The 26,597-nt window shown below is 38.5% G+C and overlaps 1 protein-coding gene across 1 annotated transcript in view; it reads left to right on the forward strand.

Annotated features, from left to right (window-relative positions):
- NGFR (nerve growth factor receptor) overlaps positions 1 to 26,597 on the forward strand; it is a 60,419-nt gene that overhangs the window by 13,442 nt on the left and 20,380 nt on the right. The window contains exon 2 of the mRNA XM_075177201.1: positions 12,232 to 12,367. Within this exon, the coding sequence (XP_075033302.1) occupies positions 12,232 to 12,367 (136 nt within the window). The remainder of the gene's footprint in view (positions 1 to 12,231; positions 12,368 to 26,597) is intronic.

Below are 26,597 nucleotides of genomic sequence, written 5' to 3' on the forward strand. Positions count from 1 at the left end.
ATGTTACGAAGGGGGGAGTCAAACCAAATGTTTATGTTTACCGTCTCTTAAGTTTATTCTGTTTTTATATTACACAGTTGCCGCTGTTCCTACAGCTATCCATTAAGCGGTTCAACCTGTGGCTAAAAATTTAAAGTTTTCTTCTATAAAAGACATATTAATAACATTCATACACAAAAATACACACACACACTGAGTGCAAGCTATTGTTCTCTATTGCCAGACAATCAAGACATAAATTAGCTGACTGCAGTGGCTTTCAGTGGAATTACTAGCACAAGTCTGGCGCGCATAGGAAAAATATTATTCCCCCACGATCCCAGCTTTATCTCAGATAACTTTTTAGATATATATTTGTAAATCTCATGAGCTACTCTTCAATGTAAGGCAAGTTTTACACACTGAAGACTGTATTTTCTGGAGCACTAAACATAGAATACTAGTTTACTTATATAAAGGAGTTATCAGTCATGTGGCTGCTGGCTAAAAGAGACTGATGTCCAGCATGAGGTCTGTGTGCATATAAAATGAGTTGGGCAGCATCTCTTCAGCAGCTTGTTAGACAGCTCATCTCTGCATTATACAGTACTAGTACACCATGCACGAGTCCTGTTAAGCTGGGTACGCACTACAGAAAATGTCTCTAGATGAGATATCGTAACGATTTTACCAACGACTGAAAGTCCCAATGAGCATGCAGATTAATGTGTATACACCTACACAATTTACCTTCAGATCTGTGCTCTTCAGCTCTCATAACCATCTGCTGAAAAGATCATGGGCTAGATTTACTAAGCTGCGGGTTTGAAAAAGTGGGGATGTTGCCTATAGCAACCAATCAGATTCTAGCTTTCATTTATTTAGTATCTTCTACAAAATGATAGCTAGAAACTGATTGGTTGCTATTGGCAACATCCCCACTTTTTCAAACCCGCAGTTTAGTAAATCTAGCCCCATGACTGTCCACTCTATAGAGATCTGCCTACACTGCTGTTCGTGAGTGCTTACACACTTCAGATTTTGCCCGACATCGTTCCATCGTTGATAGTGATTTTTAGTCAGTTTATAAACTCAAATCAAACGATACGATGTGCTTTAGCATGATAAAGCATGAATGTGGGAGCGTACACACTAGGGCAATATCAGACCTAACAGTTGTTTATCGTGGGATCGGCATGATAATTGGGTAAAAAACCTGTAGTGTGTACCCAGCTTTAGTGTGTTGTTAAAAGATCACCTGGCATTACTTTACAAAATAATGGACTTTTTTGTAATTACAATAAATCTGTATGTCAGCTTAAGAACTTTTCCTTACAACTGTTTATTTTCATAGCCTTACCCAGTAAAAGATAAACCAGCCTCTTCTAAAAATAGGCTGCCATAATGAGGTCTGATTTTTTCATTAGATTTTAATTTCAGTTTATTAGATTTTTTTTCAACTAACCACGAATTAGTCTATTGTCTGTTGGGAATTTTAACTGTGCTTCGGGCTAAATATTATGACAGATCTTAATTTATAACACTTAACATGTGGGTAGGTCTTTGGTTTCACCTTATAATCTTTCCCAATAATTAATTTCATTGCTCCATATAATCACTTAGAGTGTCTGTTACTTGATATAACACCTCACTATAGTTCCTATTGATCTGAATGAAGCCAATGTAACACATAGTATTCCATGTAATCTCTTCCCACATCTTCTTATATCACTTCATATAACCTCTCCCTATAACTCCTCCTATTGCTCCATATAACCTCTCCCTATAACTCTTCCTATTACTCCATATAACCTCTCCCTATAACCCTTCTTATTACTCCATATAACCACTCTCTATATCTCCTATTACTCCATATAACCTCTCCCTATAACTCTTCCTATTACTCCATATAACCTTTCTCTATATCTCCTTCAATTACTCCATATAACCTCTCCCTATAACCCTTCTTATTACTCCATATAACCTCTCCCTATATCTCCTCCTATTACTCCAGAAAACCTCTCCCTATAACTCCTCCTATTGCTCCATATAACCTCACCCTATAACTCCTTCTGTTACTCTATAAAAACCTCTCCCTATAACTCCTCCTATTACTCCATATTACCTCTCCCTATAACCCTTCCAATTACTCCATATAACCTCTCCCTTTAACTCCTCATATTACTCCATATAACCTCTCCCTATATCTCCTCCTATTACTCCATATAACCTCTCCCTATAACTCCCTCTATCTAATATATAAAAGCCTAGCGGCGTGTGTTAGTGTGTGTGTGTGTGTGTGTGTGTGGAAAAAACTACCGGGTGACAGAGTGCTCAAGCTGCAGCGCCACCTGCTGGGCGGAGTTATATACTACACTGACCTACTAAATTCTTAGCATTATCTAATATATAAAAGCCTAGCGGCGTGTGTGTGTGGCGATGAAGATGACAAGAACCTTTTTAACACCTTAAGTAGCTTGATTTGACTAGAATGCATGTGTATCATGCACGGGTTAACTTGTTACTCCATATAACCTCTCCCTATAACTCCCTCTATTACTCCATATAACTTCTCCTTATATCTCCTCATATTACTCCATATAACTTCTCCCTATATCTCCTCATATTACTCCATAAAACCTCTCCCTATATCTCCTCATATTACTCCATATAACCTCTCCCTATATCTCCTCCTATTACTCCATATAACCTCTCCCTATAACTCCTATTACTCCATAAAACCTTTCCCTACAATTCCTCCTATTCAGGGCCGGATTTACCGCTAGGCAACCTAGGCACCTTCCTAGGGCCTAGCGGCTCTCGGGGGGCACAGCTGGGGGGTCGGGTGTCGCGAGTCGGGGGAGGGGCCACACGGGGCTAGTCTGGTGGCTAGTCTCCTCCCTCCCTCCTCTGTGTGGCCTGCTCTGGTGCTGTCCCATGTGTGAAGGGGATGAAGACTCCACAGCTCCTAGATGGAAAAAGGTAAGTTGGGGGAGGGGTGGGGTAGTATTGTGTGTGTGTGTGTGTGTGTGTGTGGCCACTGTGTCCGTGTATTATGTGTGTGTGTGTCACCACTGTGTCCGTGTATTATGTGTGTGTGTGTGTGTGTGTGGCCACTGCGTCCGTCTATTATGTGTGTGTGAGGGGCCACTGCGTGCGTGTATTATGTGTGTGTGTGTGTGAGGGGCCACTGCGTGCGTGTATTATGTGTGTGTGTGAGGGGCCACTGCGTGCATGTATTATGTGTGTGTGTGAGGCCACTGTGTGCGTGTATTATGTGTGTGTGAGGGGCCACTGCGTGCGTGTATTATGTGTGTGTGTGTGTGAGGGGCCACTGCATGCGTGTATTATGTGTGTGTGAGGGGCCACTGCATGCGTTTATTATGTGTGTGTGTGTGAGGGGCCACTGTGTGTGTGTATTATCTGTGTGTGTGTGTGTGTGAGGGGCCACTGAGTGCGTGTATTATGTGTGTGTGTGTGTGAGGGGCCACTGCGTTCGTGTATTATGTGTGTGTGTGTGTGTGTGAGGGGCCACTGCGTGCGTGTATTATGTGTGTTTAAGGGGCCACTGTGTGTTTGTGAGGGGCCACTGTGTGTGTGAAGGGGGGGCCCAAACCGATATCTTGCCTAGGGCCCCATGAGGTGTACATCCTGCTCTGCTCCTATTACTCCATATAACTTCGCCGTATAACTCCTCCTATGGCTCTCTATATCTCCTCTCTAAAGTCTTTGTATGACTCTATATAACTGTTACTTATGTCTCCTCCTATTATTCAGTGATGATAATAATAATAGTAATAATAATAATAATAATAATAATAATAATAAATGATTGAATCCGGTCAGTGTAATTAGACATTTCAAGTTTTTAAATGCAGCAACTTCTCTCATCTTTTCATATAACCTTTTCTTATATCATGTGCTGTTCCATCTACAAGTTATGTAGAACATACTTGTGATAAACACATGTGGGATCTTGTGCATTCATGCTATAGCAGAAACATAATTTCCCTCCTTTGAGAGTTTTTCTACCACTTGTTCACAGATTCGGAGCCCTGTGATCTCTGGCGGTGTATGAACTTTGATGTGGCTCTTGTTTGAGAGGGAGAGCTCACAGTGGGGGACACATGCTTTTCATATATAGTATTAAGGAGAGGGCGACCCCATGCAGTCTGGCTTGGAATTAGAACCGTATTGTTAGTTTTAGTTTTCACTTTGAAACATTTAGTGGGCAATGTAACATGCTGTTTTATAAATGTTGTGCTTTATGTACAGCGGATTTGATGAATTTAATTGTTATCAGATCTGGATGATTTCTTATATTCCATTAGAAAGTATACAAGCTATGTTCCCAACTCTCCTCCAGCTATCTCACACTTGCTGAGAATAAACGGCACATAAAGCTTTCCTATTCTGATGGCACTGAAGGACAAACGCAGCTAAAATGGATTTCACACTAGTGATCAATAAGGACCACATTATCAGAACTCATGATATGAATTTTCAACATTGACCTGATCCTCTGATCCTGTGCACAGCATCCACATGTTTGGATTGTTCAGCTGTTTGAAGTCAATTCAGTGCAGTCCCCATAGTGATCTATTGATCACTACTGTTAGATCTGTTCACAATGTGCTTATCTTACTGTGAACCAAGAATGTAGTAACAACCGCAGGTGACTTTCTAACTGCTCATACATATGCTCGTTGTGCTCGTAATGTTGCAATTTTGCTGCCCTTTGTTAAGAGAATTTGCCACAAATGGCTGCATGTATGGGCCCAAAATGCCCAGGATATTTCCGAGGTCATTCCGAAGTGGTGAAAAATGTAGTCAGACAATGATCATAATCTAGCTATGTGTGTGGTCATCATCCAACCACACTAAGGGCCTGAGTCATTAAGGAGAGTAAGGCAAAAAAAAGGAGTAAATTTACTTCTGGACAAACTATGTCTTCAATTTATCTCCCCCTTCAATGTAAGGGTTGCAAATTAGTTTAATATTTTGCACAAAAGTGAAATACTGGTTGCTTTTTAATGTAGCACACAAATAATTGATAACTTTACTTTTACACTGAAATGTAAAGCTGATCTAGGACATGCCCTGCCCCAACTATAAATCTGTCACTACATTTTAAATTTATCTCCCCCTCCAACGCAATATGGTTTTGCCAAAGTGCAAAGATACTCCTTTTTTTTTTTGCTTTGCTCTCCTTAGTGACTCAGACCCTTACTTACTGTCAAGGTATGGGAACTTTTACATATATAGGTGGAATAACTCCTGATCCCAGAAGATTATATACCTGGTGTCTGGCGTTAGTGTAACCCGGTAGCATCCCCAACATGTCATTGGTCATTCTCCCTGCTTCTTCTGTCCCAGTCTTTTTTTTATACAGTGGACATGTTGTCCACTGACTACATGCTGTTAATGAGTGGGAGCATGTAGTGCCAAGCACACAAGACAATTCGGGTGAGCTGTCTACACGCCCCAATTTTCTTGTATAGCCTGTGAAAAATGTTTCTGTCTGTAGCCATCTTCCTTGTAATAGTTTCATGCTGGCACTTTCCATAGCATTAGCACAAAGCAATTCATTTACACACAGGGGGCTAATTTCAAAACTAGTGGTATATTGCATGCTCAGATGGATGTAAAAAGCGTATTGTAAGTCAGAAACGCCATGTTGCTAGTACTTGTTTTATCATTTTATTTATGTGTTTGTTTGTAAAGTGTAGCATCAAGTGTGTTTGTAATGATTTCCAATATAGGTAGCCATTACAATATAACCTTTATTTGCAAAAGTGTCATTCTTTATCCAAATATGCCATTAAATTCCTTGTTTGTTTTGGCTAAGCTGTGTTTTTCTTTCTCTCAAAACATTGTAGGTCGTTCTTATCTTAAGCAGGGTTATGTTTAATCTACAGATGTTTATAGAATGGGAACATTTTGGGACTATGCTTGGGGAGTTCTTTAAATAGTGGCTGGTTTGTCAAAATGTATAAAAGGCATTGGGGTCCAATTGACTAGTGTGGTAGCAATCGTCAGCTAGCAATATCAACACTTCAAATGTGGCAGGTCAATTAGTCACAAGTCCATTTGTTAAACATCTGTAAAAACTTGACAAATCTGCACTGATCTGCCCACCCATGGTGAAAGGAGTTTTTTTTTTTGTGAACTCATAGGGTTCCATGTTGGCATTGACTTGACTGCCCATTCTTGAGTGTAGAAGGAAACATTGCTAGTATAACATGTATAAACAGACAATACGTATATATTGATCAAGGTATAACTGGTATATCTCATTATAAGAAAATTAACAAGTTGGAAATATGAACTTCCTTTCATATAGAGGTGCATTTGATTCCAAAATTTCCCTGCAGCCTTTTCATAGGAGCCGTACGTCAATACTCTGTTAATGTTTAGATGCATGGATTGGCTGCATGTTTGCCCTCCTTCTTCATTATACATGGATATATAGGCGGTGGCTGATCTAAAATATTCTGTGCTGCATTTAACATTCTAATGCTCTGACAACTTGTAGCCAATGTTCAACCACTTAGTCTCCTGATAGGCCAATTTCAGTTTTGTTGAATGACATAATGGGCCTGATTCATTAAGGAAAGTAACGCAAAAAAAGGAGTAACTTTGCACTTGGCAAAACCATGTTGCATTTGAGCGGGAGGTAAATTTAAAATGTGATGGCAGATTTATAGTTAGGGTCGGGCATATTCTAGACCAACTTTACATTTCAGTGTAAAAATAAAGCTATCAAATATATGTGTGCTACATGAAAAAACAGACAGTATTTAACTTATGTGCAAAATAATAAACTCATTTTCAACCCTTGCATTGTAACATGGTTTTTCCAGGAGAAAATGTACTAATTTTTTGCCTTACTCTCCTTAATGAATTAAGCTCAATATGTAGTTGGACCCCAATCAAAAGCATGTAAAGATTAATAACTTTCTGGGTTTCCTCCGGGTGCTCCGGTTTTCTCCCACACTCCAAATACATACTAGTAGGTTAATTGGCTGTTATCAAATTGATCCTAATCTGTCAGTGTGTGTTTTAATGAATTTAGACTGTAAGCTCTAATGGGGCAGAGACTGATGTGGAAGAGTTCTCTGTACAGCGCTGTGGATTTAGTGGCGCTATATAAATAACTGCTGATGATGATGATAGAGCACATAATATTGTTCATTAAGTTTGTCATTTATTACAGGACATTTTGTTTATTAATTCCCTTTAAATTAAGAACTAAAAAATTGATATTAATAATTACAAATTAATAATTAGATTTATGCAGTAGTTATGAAGACTCATTCACCAACAAAGTGCACATATGCAATTAAAAATAGCATCCAATCACACCTTTGCGTTCTTTGTCTAACTTTAAATACATCTATTAAAGCTATTTGCAGATTGGTTGCTATAGATAGATAGATAGATAGATAGATAGATAGATAGATAGATATGATGGGACTAGATAAGCTAAGTTGCATAAAATTAGTAACAATGTTATGTTTGTACTTCAAGATGAAAAAACTTAACATGGTAACTAATCATGCAATGACCACCATTCATGTAATGTATTCATGTTGTATGTTGTAGAACCCCTGGTGTGTATATGGTTGTTCCTGCAGACCATATGGAATAAATGAAAGCATTAATTCATCAATCTTTTAACCATATATATAATGACTATAATTGCCATAGCACTTTCTGATATGTTTATGTATTTGTTTATATCTGTATATTGTTGTTCACTCATTATCCACCATATATCTTTCATGTGATACTTATGCGAAAGTGCGGTGATTGATTTATCCTGGTCCCATTTGCTTTCTTGTGTTCTTCTTTCTTCACACGCACATAACACCAAATCGTTCTACATTCACATATATTCATCCCCATATTCACCCTCTCCACCGGCTTCACTCATTCTTTCATGACATGTATCCGCCTAATCCCTTCTTCTCTTGACGTAACATCTCCCATTTCTCATAAATTCCCTCATTCTCAAAATAATTCTCCCACCAGTTGGCTTATATTCTTAAGGACCTCTTCCCTCCTTCTATCTATCCTTCGCCTCTACCTTTTTCACCTGTTCCAAGAACATAATTTCCTGTGTCCCCCTTTCCAATTAGATACTGCATTTTGTTATTGAACCCTGTACAACAAAGTGCTTTGTAAGAATGCAGACCACGCACATTTCAAGGCACCCACCCAGGCCACCCCACTTCCCTGGTCCTTTTAACTGTCCAGGTAAAATCAATCTGTGCCTAGCTTTGCGGATACATCTGAAAATCTGTACATGGAAACAATATAACATTACTTCCGAGTTCAGCCTACTAACACTATGACCTTCCCCTTCACTACTTTAAAATGTTCAATGCTCAATTTAACCTCATTTATATCCTAAATTCTAAGGTGAAGGAGACATCAGTACAATCACTTTTGTGCCTTTGCAAGTTTTTATTACAGTGGTCAAAACACGCTTCAAAATACGCTTCCCCACAATAGTTCATCTGCACATTGCAAACTGCGTCTCATTGAAAGTAAGAAATCGAACTCAGTTTTCTCAGAGATGATGGGAGAACCAAACTCCTTTGTGGAGAAAATGACTGTGTATCCATCACCAAAGCAGGGGACACTCCTGTATATATGATTTTTCTACCCCCACCTACTTTAAATCAATCTCATGTGCCTAATCCGCAGTCAGCAAGGAACGCCCATTTATCCAACTAACATCTCCTGTATATTACAGACACAGCCATCTTGTCACGCAAATCCATGCGCTTACTTTTAATAAACGGTCTAGTTTTGTAAAGGCAACGATGTGGCCATGTAAAAATGCAGTGCACTTTTGCATGGTCAATAATATACCTTAATGACGGCTAGTTTTTTTAGCAGCACATAATTACATGACTTTGTACAACGTGTTGTTTACAATTCCCTGATTTTAATGAGAATGATTTTTGCTGCATTGTCTGTAATAAGTATCTACACGTTACAGCGAGCTGCATCGTTGTCCCTGACAATTCCTTTCAACCTGTCCATACTAATTGCTTCAGACTTCTAAGCCATTCAAGGTCACTACCCAAAAGAAAATAATCATGACTGTATATATTGAGAGTATTGAATTTAAGCAGATGACTTGTAATGACTGAATTACCTAAAATGTGCCTTTTTAGTAATAATAATAAAAAAACTATGCAAAAAACAATTAACATAAAACGAACAAGTTCTAGCAAAATATATTATTTATTTTGTTTATTTCTAGAAGTAATCGCTTGTCTATTGCATAGAGCGTTAAGTACCTGACTAGTGAGGATCTCAATCTAAAATGTTACTGGATTTCATTGGAATGTAAACATTGTATCAGCTAGAATCTATGTCCGCACAAACTGATACATGATATGCTGGGGAAGTTAGAAGTTTATGATACCAAATATGCCACACATTATAATTAAGCAAGTGTGGGGTCACACAACGTACATGCATTAGTGTGGAAAAGCTGGGATTGCTCAACTTCTGTGTAACAACATGGACCTGCATTAATCTGCAGCCACTTGTGAATACAAAGTCAGGGGTGAGAACAGGGTTTGTGAGGAGAGATTCCAAATGTAAAGGTTATAGTAGACTGTGAACTATCACAGGTGCAAACACATGATTTTCATGGATACCTTTATTTTTGTATTATTCTTTCTTTTTTCTTAATCAAACTCACAATATGGTATATATTCATACATCCCTAATAGAGTCTACAAATTATATAGCCCAATAATTATACAGTTTAAATGGAAGGCTCCACATTGCCACTTCTTGGTCATATGTGGTACTGCAACTTTTGCTTTTACATCTTTGGAAAATATTTTTTGTCACGAGCTGATTACATGCCCAGAAGATGAAGGCATTTGCAAATACACACACAGAAGTTATCCTTCAGGTACACTTAGCTTTGCTCTTATTGTGCCTGTTGACTTGCCATCAAGTTGGTTCAGTTTGGATGACCCTTGCTGTAAGACTGCATAGGAATTGGTTTGGATGCATTCTGCATGGCTGCAGTTGTTACTTAGTCACCATACAGCAGACGTGTCAAACACACAGCCCGCAGGCCGCATGCGGCCTGAACACATATTTTTCTTGCGGCCCCACATTACTACGGGAAAACAAGTGGAATGCGCCCAGCATTTTATTTTATTCGGTTAAATGACTTAAAAATTCACTGAATACGACAGAACAGTTTGCATGTGAGTTCAGTCATCCTTCCCCACCAGTGATACGTGCGCATGCCGATTTCGCTCATCTCGCTCCACCCACGCTGTATTGTAGTACGCAGTCAGAACAGTACGCTTTCTTGTGCTCAAAACATTACCATTATTCGTTTGGTAATTAGGTGTCCAAGTACATTTATATGACAGTTTGTCGATTGTTTATCAAATATATTACCAGTTTGTGCTGACTATGGTTATTTATTCCTCTTTAGTTTTCTTGCGGCCCACACAGTCTTAGACTTTTATTATTTGGCCCAATTTGAGTTTTGAGTTTGACATGCCTGCCATACAACATGCCTCTGGTTGAATTGCTATAGCAGCAGCAATGAATGTGATTGAGAATGCATGCAGCATAAGTAGTCAGTGACATATGTATCTGCACTAATGACACCATCTGTCCTCTAGTGAGGATGCCATGAATATGTGGATATTTAGGTAAGTGGGTGTGGGTAAAGGAAGTGAAAAGGATATTGGAAACCACTGCTCTAAATCATTTGTGTATATTTATTACCATGCTGAGTGTGGAAAAAGAGCACCTTGATTATTGGAAAGCTGTCCTTTTCTGTCATGGCAGATTAGTCTTTCTCATTAGAGGTCTCAATTAGTGGAAGGCAGGCTCTCTGACTAGTAGACTCTCCTACTAATTGCAGGGGCATCTAATTCTTAAATAGACAGCACCTCCAACCATCCCTTTGTTATTTCCATATTTATTGTTTTAAATGAGGGAGGATTGCTGTTACCAGTAAGGAATTATCGCTTCACTGCTTATTACATTTGTGTATTAGGAGTCAACCTTTGGCTGTCCAGCTGTTGTGGAATAAAATATCCTAGTATACCCAGACACAGGGGGATACTGGGACTACATCTCCTCAATAGCAGGAGAGCATCGGATTCTTGTCATTCAGTCTGTTGAGGAGGGATGTTTAACATACAATATTTCTTTTTTATAGCTCTTTCCATTAACACTATTAACAGTTCACTCATATTTGAAGAAACAGTGCTGTGTATGAAAATAAAAGACAATTTATTTTCATTTGTTCTCAGACATTCGGCACAGAGTGCACGCATGTATGTATATAATATAGATAAAGTTTACACAGACTCTTAAGAACTATTCCACCTATTACAGAATGTTCTGTCCCCATACTACCCACTTAGTGCAGAAACCATTTACTGACTTCATTAATGAACGGTTTTGTTTTAACATCTCTTAATTCACCCTGTGTTACTGCAATAAGAAAACTAAGTTGGAAGACTAGGGGAAGAGCATTATGTAGTATGTGTTTAAGGGTGGAGGATTTTAAATGTCCTTTGTTAGCCTTTTATGAAAAATGCAGTCATATATAAGTGTGAATGAAGTCACACACAAAGTGCACTGGATGTGCACCGCGTATCACATTAATGTTTCATCAATTAACCTATATGGTCCCTGCTGCGCATTTCAAGGTATAAGACTGCTCTCTGCTCTCAGGAAACACCTCTACAGACTAGGGGTATATTTACTAAACTGCGGGTTTGAAAAAGTGGAGATGTTGCCTATAGCAACCAATCAGATTCTAGCTGTCATTTTGTAGAATGTACTAAATAAATGTTAACTAGAATCTGATTGGTTGCTATAGGCAACATCTCCACTTTTTCAAACCCGCAGTTTAGTAAATATACCCCTAGAAGTGCACCCAGCTGTGCAGAGAGGTGGAATCGTTTCAAGCTGCGCACTGTGCAAAAGTGTAAGCGTCATATCAAAGTCCTTTCAGACAACCTCTTTCGTTAAAATGAACTTTTGAGATTTTTCCCTCAACAAATTGCTTGATTTAGCCTCATTTACTACTGAAAATTGTCAACCTTATCCTTGTGTAAACACATCTAAAACTCCAGTGATTGGTTTGCGTAATGGTCAGAGTAATGAGTTGGTCTCTTTGCTTATACAATTACAATTGTGTTATATTGTTTCAGCTCACTGATGTTGTTTATGTCTCTGTAGTTGTTGGTTGGGGCTGAGGACTGCCCGACAAAGCAGTACACCAAGAGTGGAGAGTGCTGCAGACCGTGCGGACCTGGAGAGGGTGTCTTCCAAGAATGTGGGATGAACCAGACTGTCTGTGAACCCTGTCTCGACAGTAAGTAGCCTCAAACTAGTTGTCTACTTTTTAGTTAGCAACTACCACTATGACACATCAGGTATTGGTGTATAAACGGTGTACATTGGTGTATAAACGCCACATGATATTTTAGGGTTACTTGCTGTAATAAGCAGCTGCGCAACCAAAAGTGAGAGATTGATTCCTCTACCGACTTTATACATAATGTTCTACTATATCACTGTAAATGCTTAAAACCTCATTAATTCATTGTATTTCAGTGCCATGCTGTTATAAGGCTACACTGACTTAGGGCTCAGTTGTTCTTTGTGCTTTCTTAATATCCCTTCTTTAATGTGTCAGTTTTTATTCTGCTTTGGTGAGTCTCATAAATTTTTATTGCTGATGCTAATAATTTCTCATATTGCTGCCCTGTCGCATTAAAGGGGTTAACTCAGCAGCTGCGCCCCAGACCTGGGCACGGTCCTGCCCCCCTCAGGGGGCCTCTCTTTATGTCCTTCAAATCAAAATCTGGATTCCATCTGCCATAATATAAACCTCTTTACTTCAAAATCAATGGCACCCTCCCCTCTTCCTGCTGTGCCCTTGACTGTGACCTTGGGAAAGGAGATAATGTTCAGTGTTGTAGACAGGATCACAGAATAGTCTCTAATATTCCTCATCAGTGACATGAGAAAAACTGAAAAGTCAGCTTCACTTAAACCATGATTTCAATTCCAATGAGTTTAAAGCAATCACAAATTATTGCATGCTGAGGAGAGCAGTTTAACTCATTAAAGGGTAGTCTCACACTTTTAACTGCAGGTTAATTAGAGAAAAAGTCTAAATTTTGAGGCCGGTTTAATAACGGTCTATTTTTATTTAATATTATTGTTACAGTGATAGTCCATAGGGGCAAAGGCCCCTCATTACCAAGCAAAATGAAAGAAGTACTGATGACTGTTACCTTATATCAGCACAGTGGCCTAGTGATTAGCACTTCTGCCTCACAGCACTGAGGTCATGAGTTCGATTCCCGGCCATGGCCTTATCTGTGTGGAGTTTGTATGTTCTCCCTGTGTTTGCATGGGTTTCCTCCGGGTGCTCCGGTTTCCTCCCACACTCCAAAAACATACTGTAGGTTAATTGGCTGCTATCAAAATTGACCCTAGTCTCTCCCTCTCTGTCTGTGAGTGTGTGTCTATATTAGGGAATTTAGACTGTAAGCTCCAGTGGGGCAGGGACTGATGTGAATGAGTTCTCTGTACAGTGCTGTGGAATTAGTGGTGCTATATAAATGATGATGATGATCGGTCAGCACCAATAGACTGTAGGTAAAGCTTTAGCTTGTCACTGTCTTGGGGTAATTCAGGCTGCTAAGATGGGAGGAGTGCAGTTAATGAAGCACCTGGTTGAATGGCCACAGTACTTGCTAATTAGGTAATACCTTCAATTAACACCTCCAGTCCTCCAGCACCAAATTCACACTGTTACTGAGCAGATGTTGTTATACAGGAACAACTGATCCCAGGAGAGTGACCTACACTGACGAGCATGTCTACAGAGTTACAGCAACTCTTAATACAAGCAATTTCACTCCTTGGGGTAAATGTAACAAGCTGCGGATTTCAAAAGTGGGGATGTTGCCTATAGCAACCAATCAGATTCTAGTTATCATTTATTTAGCACATTCTGCAAAATGACAGCTAGAATCTGATTCCTTGCCATAGGCAAAATCTAAACTTTTTCAAACCCGCAGCTTGATAAATTTACCCCCTGAAGTCACCCCAACCAGGAGTCCTAAAGTAGTCTATATCTGTTTTACCTAGCAAGACCTATATGTAAAGGTCCAAACAGTATTAATTATAACTCTTAATCTACTATCGTACTTGAAAATGTCCTCCACATTCTAAAAGCTGATAAATAAAAAAGAATGCAAAATAGGTTACTACATACATACTCCATATATTCAGTAGCCTCCATATATTCAGTAGCCTTGTTATATATGCATGAGTTAATAACACAACAAAATGAAAATGTCTGATTGATATGAGTTAAAGTATTGACCCCTATTTCTGTCATAAACAAGGAGGTATGGCGCAGACATTACAGAAAGCAGTACCACCCCCTCCCCCACTTCTAATAACCTGAACTTGAGCAGAGCCATAGGTCCAATAATCAAGTGCCCTAAATTAAGTGCAGAGGAGGTTGAAGACTTTTTTTCACCAGTAGTAACTCTGGAGAAGTTGGAATGAATGTGATTCCTGGTACACTGTCCAGTTTCTGGGCTAATTAGATATCTACTAGTTGACAGCTTTCCAAGTCTATAAAGCTCACAGCTTAGCTTTTGTAGACGGTTGCAAACAACAGTGCATCCTAGGGGAGCTCATCAAAAAAAGCATAGTAACCTTAAGGGCTCATACACACGGATGTTAGAAGACAATGTCTGTTAAAAAACAATAGACAAAACATTGTACTTTGTCATCACATATAAAAGGGTGCTGGTGGTATGTTCTCAAAGCCTCATAGAACTCCACTATATTTTATAGTGTTGTGTTTGATGCAGGCAGCTACAAAACTGACACAAAATGATGTGTGTTTGTACAGATCCCATTAATTACATTATTTCAGACGTTAAATTATGTTTAATTGGCTTTTAAAAAAATAAATAAATTAAAAGTAACACGTAAAATGCACCCTCAAACACCCTCACAAATATATAACACATGTTGCCTTGATCTCAGTTTAACACTATGCCGACTATCCAGAAACCTTGCTGAGACAGGCACCACCTCTCACATTACCAGTTATGGCAAGAAGATGGAATACAATAGAATAATCCTGCTACAGGAATCAATCCAAGAGCATCACTTGCATGACTCACAAATCAGGCAACTATTAAACTAAAGAGTTTAATGGGATAAGTTAACAATGCTAATTGCTCTAATACCAGTGTGACAAATGGCATTAACCTAAACACTACATATTCAGTCCCTCTCCGAGCGCAGCCTGGAGGCTCTCAGAACTCGCCTGCATCCAACATCAAATAGAGGAATCTCATAAAAACTGTAATTGAAATTTAATGGAACGTTGAGGTTTATTTTGTTAGAAAAATGTCTAAACTGGACTTTTATTGCTGTGATGACCTCTTGTTACCTCTTTTTTTTTTGCGAAGCCTTCAAATTTTATTATTAACATTGTTTATTAATAAATGAAGGGACTTAGGGCTCTATTTATGAAAGAGAGTGTTTTCGCCATATATAGGGCTTCTGCCAATCTATCAAGGGGTTACAGCAAAAGCGTAAGGAAGCCTATTTAAAAGAATTGCAGCAGTACATGTACTGTCCCCATGCTCTGATTGCTATCAGCATCTCATGATGACGATAGCAAGGATAACCCATAGAAAAAATATTTTATTTATTTATAAAAATCACAGCATATTTCTATTTATTGTATTTTTAAACATTTTTTTTTTTTTTTAATGAAAGTGGTACTGGTAGCACAAGTCAAGACTTTCACTTCCACTGTGCATGTGTGTGCCAACAAAGCTGGGTCACGCATGTGCGGAGGCATCCAGGAGTGGCTGAGAAGCGGTAATTTGTGGTGATAGAAAATCATTGTCGTCACGGCATATTGATAGGGGCTGATTTACCAAAGCGTGAAAGCCCTGTTGCCAGCGACAACATTAGGTTTTTCCAGCGATAAGGCTTACCTTCACATCATCCTATACATGAAAGGGTTACAGCCCACGATAGCACTGCTGCCGCTGTCAATAACAGTAACATTCACTGGCTTTTTCTGGCAGAGGCTTCCTGACCTTGGCCACTCATGTACATGTGCAAAGACTGGCCAAGCAAAGCGTTTAGTTAACCTTCACCGCTCTAGACCAGTTTCTCCGAGGCAAATGCCCTTATTTTTTATAGAAATAAATATATATAAAATACCCATCATATATTGACATCTTGACCAAACAAGTCCGGTTTGCAGTTCATTTTTCATTTAAAACTTTTGTATGAATTTTGATCTCCTGTGTGGCAAAGACTTCATATGTAACATGGTTTTTATTATATACTTTCATATATAAACAGTAAACAAAAAAACCAAATCTTTTAAAGTGTTGGGAAAGGACATCCAGGGGTAGCAGTAATATGTGTGGGATCATGTCCATCCAGATGTTACAATACAATTCCATTAGCAAATCTGTAAATAAGAATAAATAAAGATCCTGAAAATACATAGTGAGCCGTCTCGTTCATTAGGGCAGCATGGTGGCTTAGTGGTTAGCACTTCTGCCTCACAGCACTGGGGACATGAGTTCGATTCCCGACCATGGCCTTATCTGTCTGGAGTTTGTATGTTCTCTCTGTGTTTGCGTGGGTTTCCTCCGGGTGCTCCGGTTTCCTCCCACATTCCAGAAACATACTGGTAGGTTAATTGGCTAGTATCAAATTCTGTCAGTCTGTCCTTGTGTTTGTGTATGTTAGGGAATTTAGATTGTAAGCTCCCATGGGGCAGGGACTGATGTGAGGGAGTTCTCTGTACAGCACTGCGGAATTAGTAGCGCTATATAAAATAGCTGATGATGATGATGATTAGGGAGAATTCTAATACATGTGTTGAGAAATTGCGACACATAGGCAGTCATGTTTTGGTCAACAAATGTCTCAGATTGAGCTGCAGGTTGGCAGTGTTTTTTGCACGTCTGTCCACTTCCTACCTCTGCCTGCGCCACATCTACTCAAGAGAACCTCTTCTAGCATGTAGCCGTACTCAGCACAGGGGCGGATCTAGAAATTTTTTCTACCCCGGGCGATGTAGGGGGGGGCGATTTAAGCCCCGCCCCCTTTCTAACTTCTAAGGCTGCCGGCGGCTGCACAGTATGTGCAGGTCCGTTCGGCAGTGATAATGTGCTGTCCCGCTGCTCTGATTGTTTTTAAAACACAATCAGAGCAGCCGGGCAGCACATTATCACTGCCGAACGGACCTGCACAGTGTGCAGCCGCCGGCAGCAAGCCCCTGCTAGGGGGGGCGATCGCCCAGATCGCCCCCCCCTGGATCCGCCACTGACTCAGCAGGACCGGAAGCTCTCTCATATTGCATCCTTATGTCGCCAGGCCAAGCCACAAACTCAGTGCTGTTGTTTATACTTAAATTCAATCATATAATTAGTGCATGATGTAAAACAGTGGTGTCATCTTAATCTAATTATTTAATATCATCTACTGAAATGCTGAGCTGTTGATATCCCCATTTTGTCTAGAACCAATGCATACCACAGCTTTCAGGCACCAATTGCTCCACTGCCAGACATGGCAGAAGTATATTATAGAATTGTTAGTGAGTCAGATTGTGTCTCGGTTCAATGTCAAGGAGAGGGAATTGCTTTCCCCACTGTACACTTCCTCCTGCTGTAATTGTTCTACATAGCCACTAAAACATGTTGTATGACCAGTGGTGTGCTTAACATGAGGCAACCAGAGGCAGCTGTCTCAGACAGAAAGGAAAATGAATGAGAATTTAATAAAATGCCCTTTTTTTAAGTAAACTAATAATTTAGTTGTATTTAATGTGTTGATAGATCTAATAATGCTTAAAAATTATACTATTTGTCCTGTGAGGTGCATACAACTCCTAAGCAAATATCTAGGATAATTTATATAAGCAACAAGAAGGGACAATTCATTTAAGCCTCAGGCAGCAGAAAAGCGAAGCACTAGACAGGGTGAACTAAATGACCCACTTTGTGTTGTTAGATAAATCATATACTGAAATCTACTACGTTTTCTCTTACTTTGTTCACAAGCTATTTTTGTACTATTTTGAACGTATTATAATGTGTCCACTAAGAGTCATTGTTGAAGTCAATGGTTGGTACATCCATTATGACAACCCTGACATCAGCCATTACTTTATTGGCCTATATATGCCCTTTTGCAATTTATTCCATGGTTTATCTCTCTAGCGCCCTTCTCTGTCTTTCTGCCATATCATTATATGATCAGGCAGAGTCGTATGTTCTTGTTGCCGTGGGATATGTCACAGCTACTATCTGATTTATGTTGTATCCCCGGCAACAATGATAAACAAGACAGCTGGCTGGCGCTAGGGAGATAAAGCAGTGCATTTAGTAAAAGTTGTTGGAGGGCACATAAAAGGCCATAGGCTGAGGTTGCCTGAAGATGGTAAGTCTATTTAGTCAGTGTAAATATACGGTAACATCAGCCGTCTTGCATTATTGAATGGTTGTAGAAGAATAATAGCAAGACATATTTTCCCTTTAAGTGCTTTCTTGTCTAGGCTAAAGTATTAATATTCACATAATAATTAATGTGAGATCTTTGTCTCTTTCACTTTGACTGACCCCACCTATCTGTAACCATCAATTTACAAGAAAGTATTAGTATAACCTAACTAAAAAGAAATGAGATACCAGACACTGTCCTGTTCATCCGTCCCATTATTAACCCTCTTTCCCAAACAGAGGCGACCCTAGAGGGACTCAGGAGCAGTAGAGCCTGTATACTTCTTAGACACAGTTATGTCATTCGATAAAGTACTATCATGGTACAGGATTTGAATCTTTTGTATTTTCTGTACAACAGATCCCAACAGCAGAACACCAATAGGCAAGAGCTCATAAGGACTGCAATAACTTGCATCTTTTAAGTGGCCATGATTATTAAACCTTTGATGGTACTGAATTGTCCGAGGAGCTTGATTTGTTGTGTACATTTGTCCTGAGCAATATGTGTTGTAAAGCACTTGATGTAAACCTATTTGTGTGAAGTATCCCCCAATTGCATCATTGTGACTATCCCTGTAAGTGTTGCATCTGCAGACTGCAGCTTCTCACGTCTGGAAAGGATTAAGGTCATATTTACATTTAACCCTGTTTGAAAAAGTGGGGATGTTGCCTATAGCAACCAATCAGATTGTAGCTGTCATTTTGTAGAAGGTACTAAATAAATGAAAGCTAGAATTTGATTGGTTGCTATAGGCAACATCCCCACTTTTTTAAACCCGCAGCTTAGTAAATCTAGCCCAAAGTGTGTTACGGAAAATGATTGGACAAACCATGCACACTTGTCCTATCAGATTTTAAATTATTAATGGGCAACGATCACAAAATAGAACAATAGCTTAATTACAGCAATTTTTTTTTTGTATGTGGTCATTGTTTGCTATTTGAAAAGTAAAGAAGATATTAAACAAAGTATAGAAAAACTCCTACAGTCACAGAATTACTGGTGTTAGGATTCTAAATAGACAGTTTTCTGTCTAAAATCTGCTGTCAGATTGTGTGCCAAAATTATAAAGGCAGTTATGTTGGTTGTATAGGGGTTTTATTTTAGACATTTTGGTTACTATACTTTCCTTTTCAGATAGTAAACAAAGATCACATTGAAAACAGTATTATCTTGCTCTAACAAAACAGTTATTAGTTGTTTTTGAATTTTTCAGTAGTTGTCCTTTCGTTAATGCTCGGGTGTAATATATAAAACCAAGATAATGGATCTGCTGGCCAGCAGCTAGCAGCGTGAGTTGCTGTGCTTACTGTACTTTGTTCAAAATAATAATAATCATGCCTCTCACTACACAAGGGATATGAATGAAAGTCAATTATCTTTGCCTCTAGAAGGATATTGTGCCAAGTACTGTAAGGAATTCCTAATGCCCTGTTGGGACTGTGATGTGCCAGCAACTAACTTATTTCCTGTACCCTCTTCACTGGAAACCGAGACACAGACTACGTCTTCTACTTCTTAACAGCCTTTAAGTAACAAAATTGTTACAGCATCTTGAGCTGTTCAGTTTTTAGGAATTAAGGAGTAAATCATAGATCGGGAAATTTTAGAAGCCCCCACTTTGAGGATTAATTTTAAAAATAAACCTAAAAGACCAGTTACCTTCTATAAAAGAGCTGTTTATACCAGGGTTACCCCCCTGGGGAGTTACGTATGTTTATGCAGAAAGGCAGGGCCCCTGCACATGTTAGGCCGTAAATCTGATCTCTGGGGAATTCATCTGTAAATTAAAATATTGGGATTGGATACTACTCCTCTTAAAGCAGAACTAAAGCTAAACAATAAGTTGGCTATGTGATCTGTGTTTCATATAGAGGTGAGTTTGACAGCACAACCTGCCTGCTTCAGTTTTACAGGAGACTCCCATAATTCTGTGTTACAGGAAAACTGTTCTCTCTCCCTCAATTAACTCTCAGTCTGCCACTATCTATGTCATTACACTAGCCTTGCCTCATGTAGTCCTGTCCTCATTTACACAGTCACGTACGTGGTCTAGTCACTCTCACCCACATTATCAGCCATACTTGCCAGCTCTCCCGGAATGTCCAGGAGACTCTCGAAATTCAGGTAGGTCTCCTGGACTCCCGGGAGAGCGGACAAGTATCCCGCATACGGAACTCACTCATCAAAATGATACTATTCGCGGTGAATTTTTGCTCCGCCCCCGCACCAAAATGACGGTTTTGTCACGAGGCCAAAATAACGCAATTCACCACCCCCTCCGGCCCTCTAATCACACCCCCCTGACCGGGATCTCCCGGAATTGCTTTCTCAAAGGTTGGCAAGTATGATATCAACTCACACATCACCTGAAACTTTATTTGCTGCTGTGAACATTAAGAGAAAGATTATCTGATTGGCTATAGTTGTTCTATTCCTACCCAATGCAAAACTGGGGACATAATGGATGAGCACAACATGGTAAATTTATTAAGCTGCAGGTTGCCTATAGCAACCAATCAGATTCTAGCTATCATTTTGTAGAATGTACTAAATAAATGATAACTAGAATCTGATTGGTTGCTACAGGCAACATGTCTACTTTTTCAAACCCACCGCTTGATAAATTTACCCCTCAATATTAAATGATGTTCGGAACCTGATCAAACAAACCGTAGTAACACGTCATGTAACAGACGTGTTCCCACACATTTGACAATGACTACATTTCAGTTCTACATGTTCATGATGAGGCCTCTCAAATTGGGCAGTACTGTTGTGAAAATGATGAACACAAAGGAAATTTAATAAAAAAAAAAGGAGTGATATGCTCTGATTGTATATTTAAAGTTAGAAACTATAAACAAATTGGGCAAGAGAAAGTCTGGCATTGCATATGTTGTTGGTAACAAAGCAGTTTAGTTATTGACCAAAGTCAGTGAATTTTCACAAAAAATATGTACAGTGATAATCTTCTGAATAATTCTGTAGGTAAACAGCTTTGACTGACAGTTATTCTCGTATACCAAATGCCAAAAACAACAGCGGTACCATGTTATGGTCATGATCTTCAGGGCTTTCTCAGAACTGTTCTTTGAAACAGCTCTGAGCTACGCTAAGAAGTACTACTATGTTATGACAGACAACTAAAAACTTAGAATGACCTAGGATACAATACATAATATAAATACATTTTTGCTTTTTATACATAAAACAGTGTGCCAAATATTGCAACATCTTGAATTGCTTTTCACTTCACTGTGGGAAGAAATCTTAAACGGGAACAATTAACAATAGCGTTTGCCAGGCAACTGTCAAAGTTTTGGAAGATTCCCACATGTCTTAAAGTGAGATATTTGAATGAAACTAAAACGTCTACATTGGAGGCAGCCATTATATGGGTTGAACCTAATATTCATAAGAATACATCCAATCAGTTCACTAGAAACTAGTGATATTATTGAGCTATTTTCTGAGGTAATTTAATATCCAGTTCAGTTATGCCAGTGACATACCTAGTTCCTAGGAAAATGATTGGCTTCGTTGTCATGATTTTTGGTTTGACTTACAAAATGGCTGCCCCAGTGATGTCATCGGCTTTTAGTGAATTATTAGGCTGCATTTTCAAGAGTACCGTTTATCTCCATCCCACAAACTGGCTAACTCCACTGTGTGTAGTCAATGGGCACACATGAGTCACTCAGCGAATAAGAAGTAAGCTCTTATATTGATGCTAATTAGTGCCAGTAGGTAGACACACTGCAGCTCAAAATAACCCTAAACGACAAGGATTTATTTGTGAAGTAGTTTGCTGCACAAAAACATATGGGATTTGTTTGACACAGTAACACCTTATGAACTTAAATTAGGACTGTAAGAAGAGATCAAAACCACAAGTCAGGTGTTTGGCTATGATATGAGCTCTGTAGTTCCTTGTTCACCTCCGCTGAGAGAAGAAGGTGGATTAGGGGGAATGGAAAAACAACAGTAATAGCCAGTTTAGACATTCTGTCAAATATCACACTCTCAATGTGTCAGGATAACTTCCCACATCTTTTCTTTATATAAATCAGTTATTTTACGTGTACATCTCCTTTAACAGCTAGTTTTCATTTCCAGCTAGTTCCCTGCAGCTTCTTCATTCTTCTCGTATAGATTTAGAGGCAGAAAGTTTAATGTGCATAACTCCTCCCCCCCTATAATAACAGCCTTGTCTCCAATGTATAACTAGCTCTATGAAGTTCCAGAAATATTTCAGTATATATTTGATTGTAATAGTGAGCTCACTTATAGAAACAAGCCTGTATTTAATTTTTTTGTATAGCTATGTTTTCCAATCAAAACAATTTAATTGGACTATACAGAATTGATATTGGTTTTCCTTAAATCTGAAAGATAGTGAACAACATATTGCAACATACTGAACTTTTGCCCACAGCCCACAAGGGAGAACCATGACGCAATTTGGCTTATACACACGGCCGTTGAAAATCAACACTAGTCTACAAGCCTGCACAAAACCGTAAAGTTTGTCCTGGCTTTTAACTGAGCGTTGGAAGTGTGTTCTCAAAACCTCCCTACAGCATAGTGTACTATGTACTTAGTGAGCTTAATCATCATCATCAACATTTATTTATATAGCGGCAGCAAATTCCGTAGCGCTTTACAATTGGGAACAAACATTAATAAAACAATACTGGGTAATACATACAGACAGAGAGGTAAGATAACATAGAACTTCATTGTATTTTACTGAATTCTACATACATTCTCAAAACTGAGGTTAAGCCAATGCATCTCAAATATTATTCCCCATTATTTTTTGGACAATCAGGGTCAAAGTGTGTTTAACAGGCTTTAAGAATGTACGTTAAAACACTTAAAATTAACATTCATGTATACAAAAAATATAGTTAGGAATTTTGGAATTTTCATAGAAAGGTCAATGTCCAGGATAGGAATGATTCCAATATGCCTTGGAAAATGAGCTGTGTACTTTCACATGGGTACTGCAAGACCCATAACAGGGTCATCTCAAAGTGTATATTACTCAAGGGGACAAGATGCTGTGTTCCGCCAGCCAGTCTCTCCATAACCTATTTTTGTAACCACGGCATATCACAATACATGGCCAATACAGAGGAGTGTGTGGGAATCCTTCAACAGACACCATCGCTATCGGGCTAATATGTGCTATATATTGTAAGCATGCAAGCAGGGTTCTCTTACCTCTTTGTCTGTATGTTTTACCCAGTATTGTCTTATTAATGTTTGTTCCCAATTGTAAAGCGCTATGGAATTTGCTGGCGCTATATAAATAAATGTTGGTGATGATGTTGATGATGTGTGAAAGTTAAAGATAAACTATAGTGCCTACAAAAAGTAAATGAAACTAAAATTAAAAATATATATATTTTGTACTATCCATAAAGGTTAAGTATAAGGCTTACTAATTAACTAGAGCTTAAAGAACAACTAAACTCAAACATTTACATTGTAAGATATAATGCATGAAGGTAAACGGCAGTCGCTCAGACTTTACAATGCAAATTTGTTAAAAAAAATACAGTTTAAATAAATATATGAATTTCTCACTTTAAAGTCAGTTTAGAAATGTTTATTTAATTAAAGTTTTGGGAATACTTTGTTAAAATATTCTGTAATTAAATCCAAAAATTAGTAAATTTGTATTTATTTTGCTAAAAGTATTTTTTTTCAACAATGTTAGGATACTTTGTAATGTGAGGTACTGTTAATAACTTTACAATACATTTCTTTAATCTACTAATTGATTTTGTGAATTGATTAACTTGATGATGATGATAAAAACAAATGTAAATTTGTTCAATTCAATGTAAATAATGGATCGTTCACAAATCAGTAAACAATTGTGAATAGCAAAATAATAGCATTTAAATAAAACATTTTTTAAATTCTTTAGCTAAAGACATTTGTGACTCACCCATAGGGGTAAATTTATCAAGCTACGGGTTTGAAAAAGTGGAGATGTTGCCTATAGCAACCAATCAGATTCTAACTGTCATTTTGTAGAATGTACTAAATTAATGATAACTAGAATCTGATTGGTTGCTATAGGCAACATCTCCACGTTTTCAGACCTGCAGCTTGATAAAATAGTCCTTTGGCAATACTGTTACATCTGGGTATGGATTCAGGATCCACAGGCTAGTGCATTAATATCCTCTAGGTCTATTAAAACCGAAATTATTAAACAGTAAACAAATGCTATATAAACTATGTAACTTAATATAAAGTTGTTTTTTTCTGGCATAGTCGACGGTGGAAATCTGGAATTATCTTTCCATAAAGGTGAAACACTAGTCACAGAATTGCTCTGTGGGCAATCTTTTTCCCCTCTTTCTCCTGGCACTATAATGTAATGATACCATATATTCAGATCCCTCATTCCCACACAGGATGTCAATTTAGACAAGTGTCTCCTCTATTAGAATGGAAAGTTATATTAAAGATATCATATGACATACTATTACAATTTGGGTCATGATTTAAAAGGGAATTATTTATTGCCAGCTGTATTAATAAAAATATTCCATGTCAGATGAATGTGAAGTCTAATGAATGCTTGGGTATCTTTTTCATAAATTAACCTATGTTTGCCATTAGAACTAACGAGCCACTAAAATGAAAGTACAATGAGATCCAATATAAAAAATGTTTATATGACATTCGCACACACATGTATATACACATATACATATATATACATACAGTACTGTGCAAAAGTTTTAGGCAGGTGTGGAAAAAATGCTGCAAAGTAAGAATGCTTTCAAAAATAGAAGTGTTAGTAGTTTGTTTTTATCAATTAACAAAATGCAAAGTGAATGATCAGAAGAGAAATCTAAATCAAATCAATATTTGGTGGGACCACCTTTTGCCTTTAAAACAGCATCAATGGATCAATTCTTCTAGGTACACTTGCACACAGTTTTTGAAGGAACTCGGCAGGGAGGTTGTTCCAAACATCTTGGAGAACTAACCACAGATCTTCGGTGGATGTAGGCTTGCTCATATCCTTCTGTCTCCCAGACAGACTTGATGATGTTGAGATCAGAGCTCTGTGGGGGCCATATCATCACTTACAGGACTCCTTGTTCTTCTTTACAATGAAGATAGTTCTTAATGACATTGGTTGTATGTTTGGGGTCGTTGTCCTGCAGAATAAATTTGGAACCAATCAGAAGTCTCCCTGATGGTATTGCATGATGGATAAGTACCTGCCTGTATTTTTTAGCATTGAGGGCACCATTGATCCTGACCAAATCCCCAACTTCATTTGCTGAAATGCAGCCCCACACTTACAAGGAACCTCCACCATGCATCACTGCTGCCTGTAGACACTTATTATTGTACCGCTCTGCAGCCTCCTTGCTCAGACCCATTTGGTGCAACCATTGTTCTCATGGGGACTGTTACGTATCTGTGTATCTGTGTAGGGGGATGCAAATACCAGTCAGAGCACTGTTTAGATACACATTTGAACCTCGCACTTAATAATTAAAAAGTTTTGCAATTTCCTCAACACTCATTCAGCTCCTAAAGTAAGGTGGGTGTTGGGTTGTCATAATTTCAAATAGAATAATTATATTAAATACATGACATCAAACATATTATAAACACCTTACTTTGCACGTCTTGTGTGTTTAGGCTGAACATATGGAACTACTTTGAAAGCTTATAATGCCAGTTTGGAGATAGAAAAGCTCTGCAATTCTGCACAAAAGTTTCAATGCCTTCAGTCTCCACCACTTGCAGCTCGTTTCAATAACTTGTGTGCATAACTTTACTCTCATTTTATTGTCACCCTCATAATTGCAACTAGACACTTATCTATGTAGAATATCTCATTCATCCAGCTCAGACAATTGCTCTTAATCAAAGGAAATCAGCTGCTTAAAAAACTAAGTGTAATAGGCGTAAAAAAGCAGTCACATCATGTCATGCATCAGGGAAAACTGAATTTTGGGCAGTGCTGTATTTTTGCA

This window comes from Mixophyes fleayi, chromosome 6, assembly GCF_038048845.1.
Source record: "Mixophyes fleayi isolate aMixFle1 chromosome 6, aMixFle1.hap1, whole genome shotgun sequence".
Classification (NCBI taxonomy): Eukaryota; Metazoa; Chordata; class Amphibia; order Anura; family Limnodynastidae; genus Mixophyes; species Mixophyes fleayi.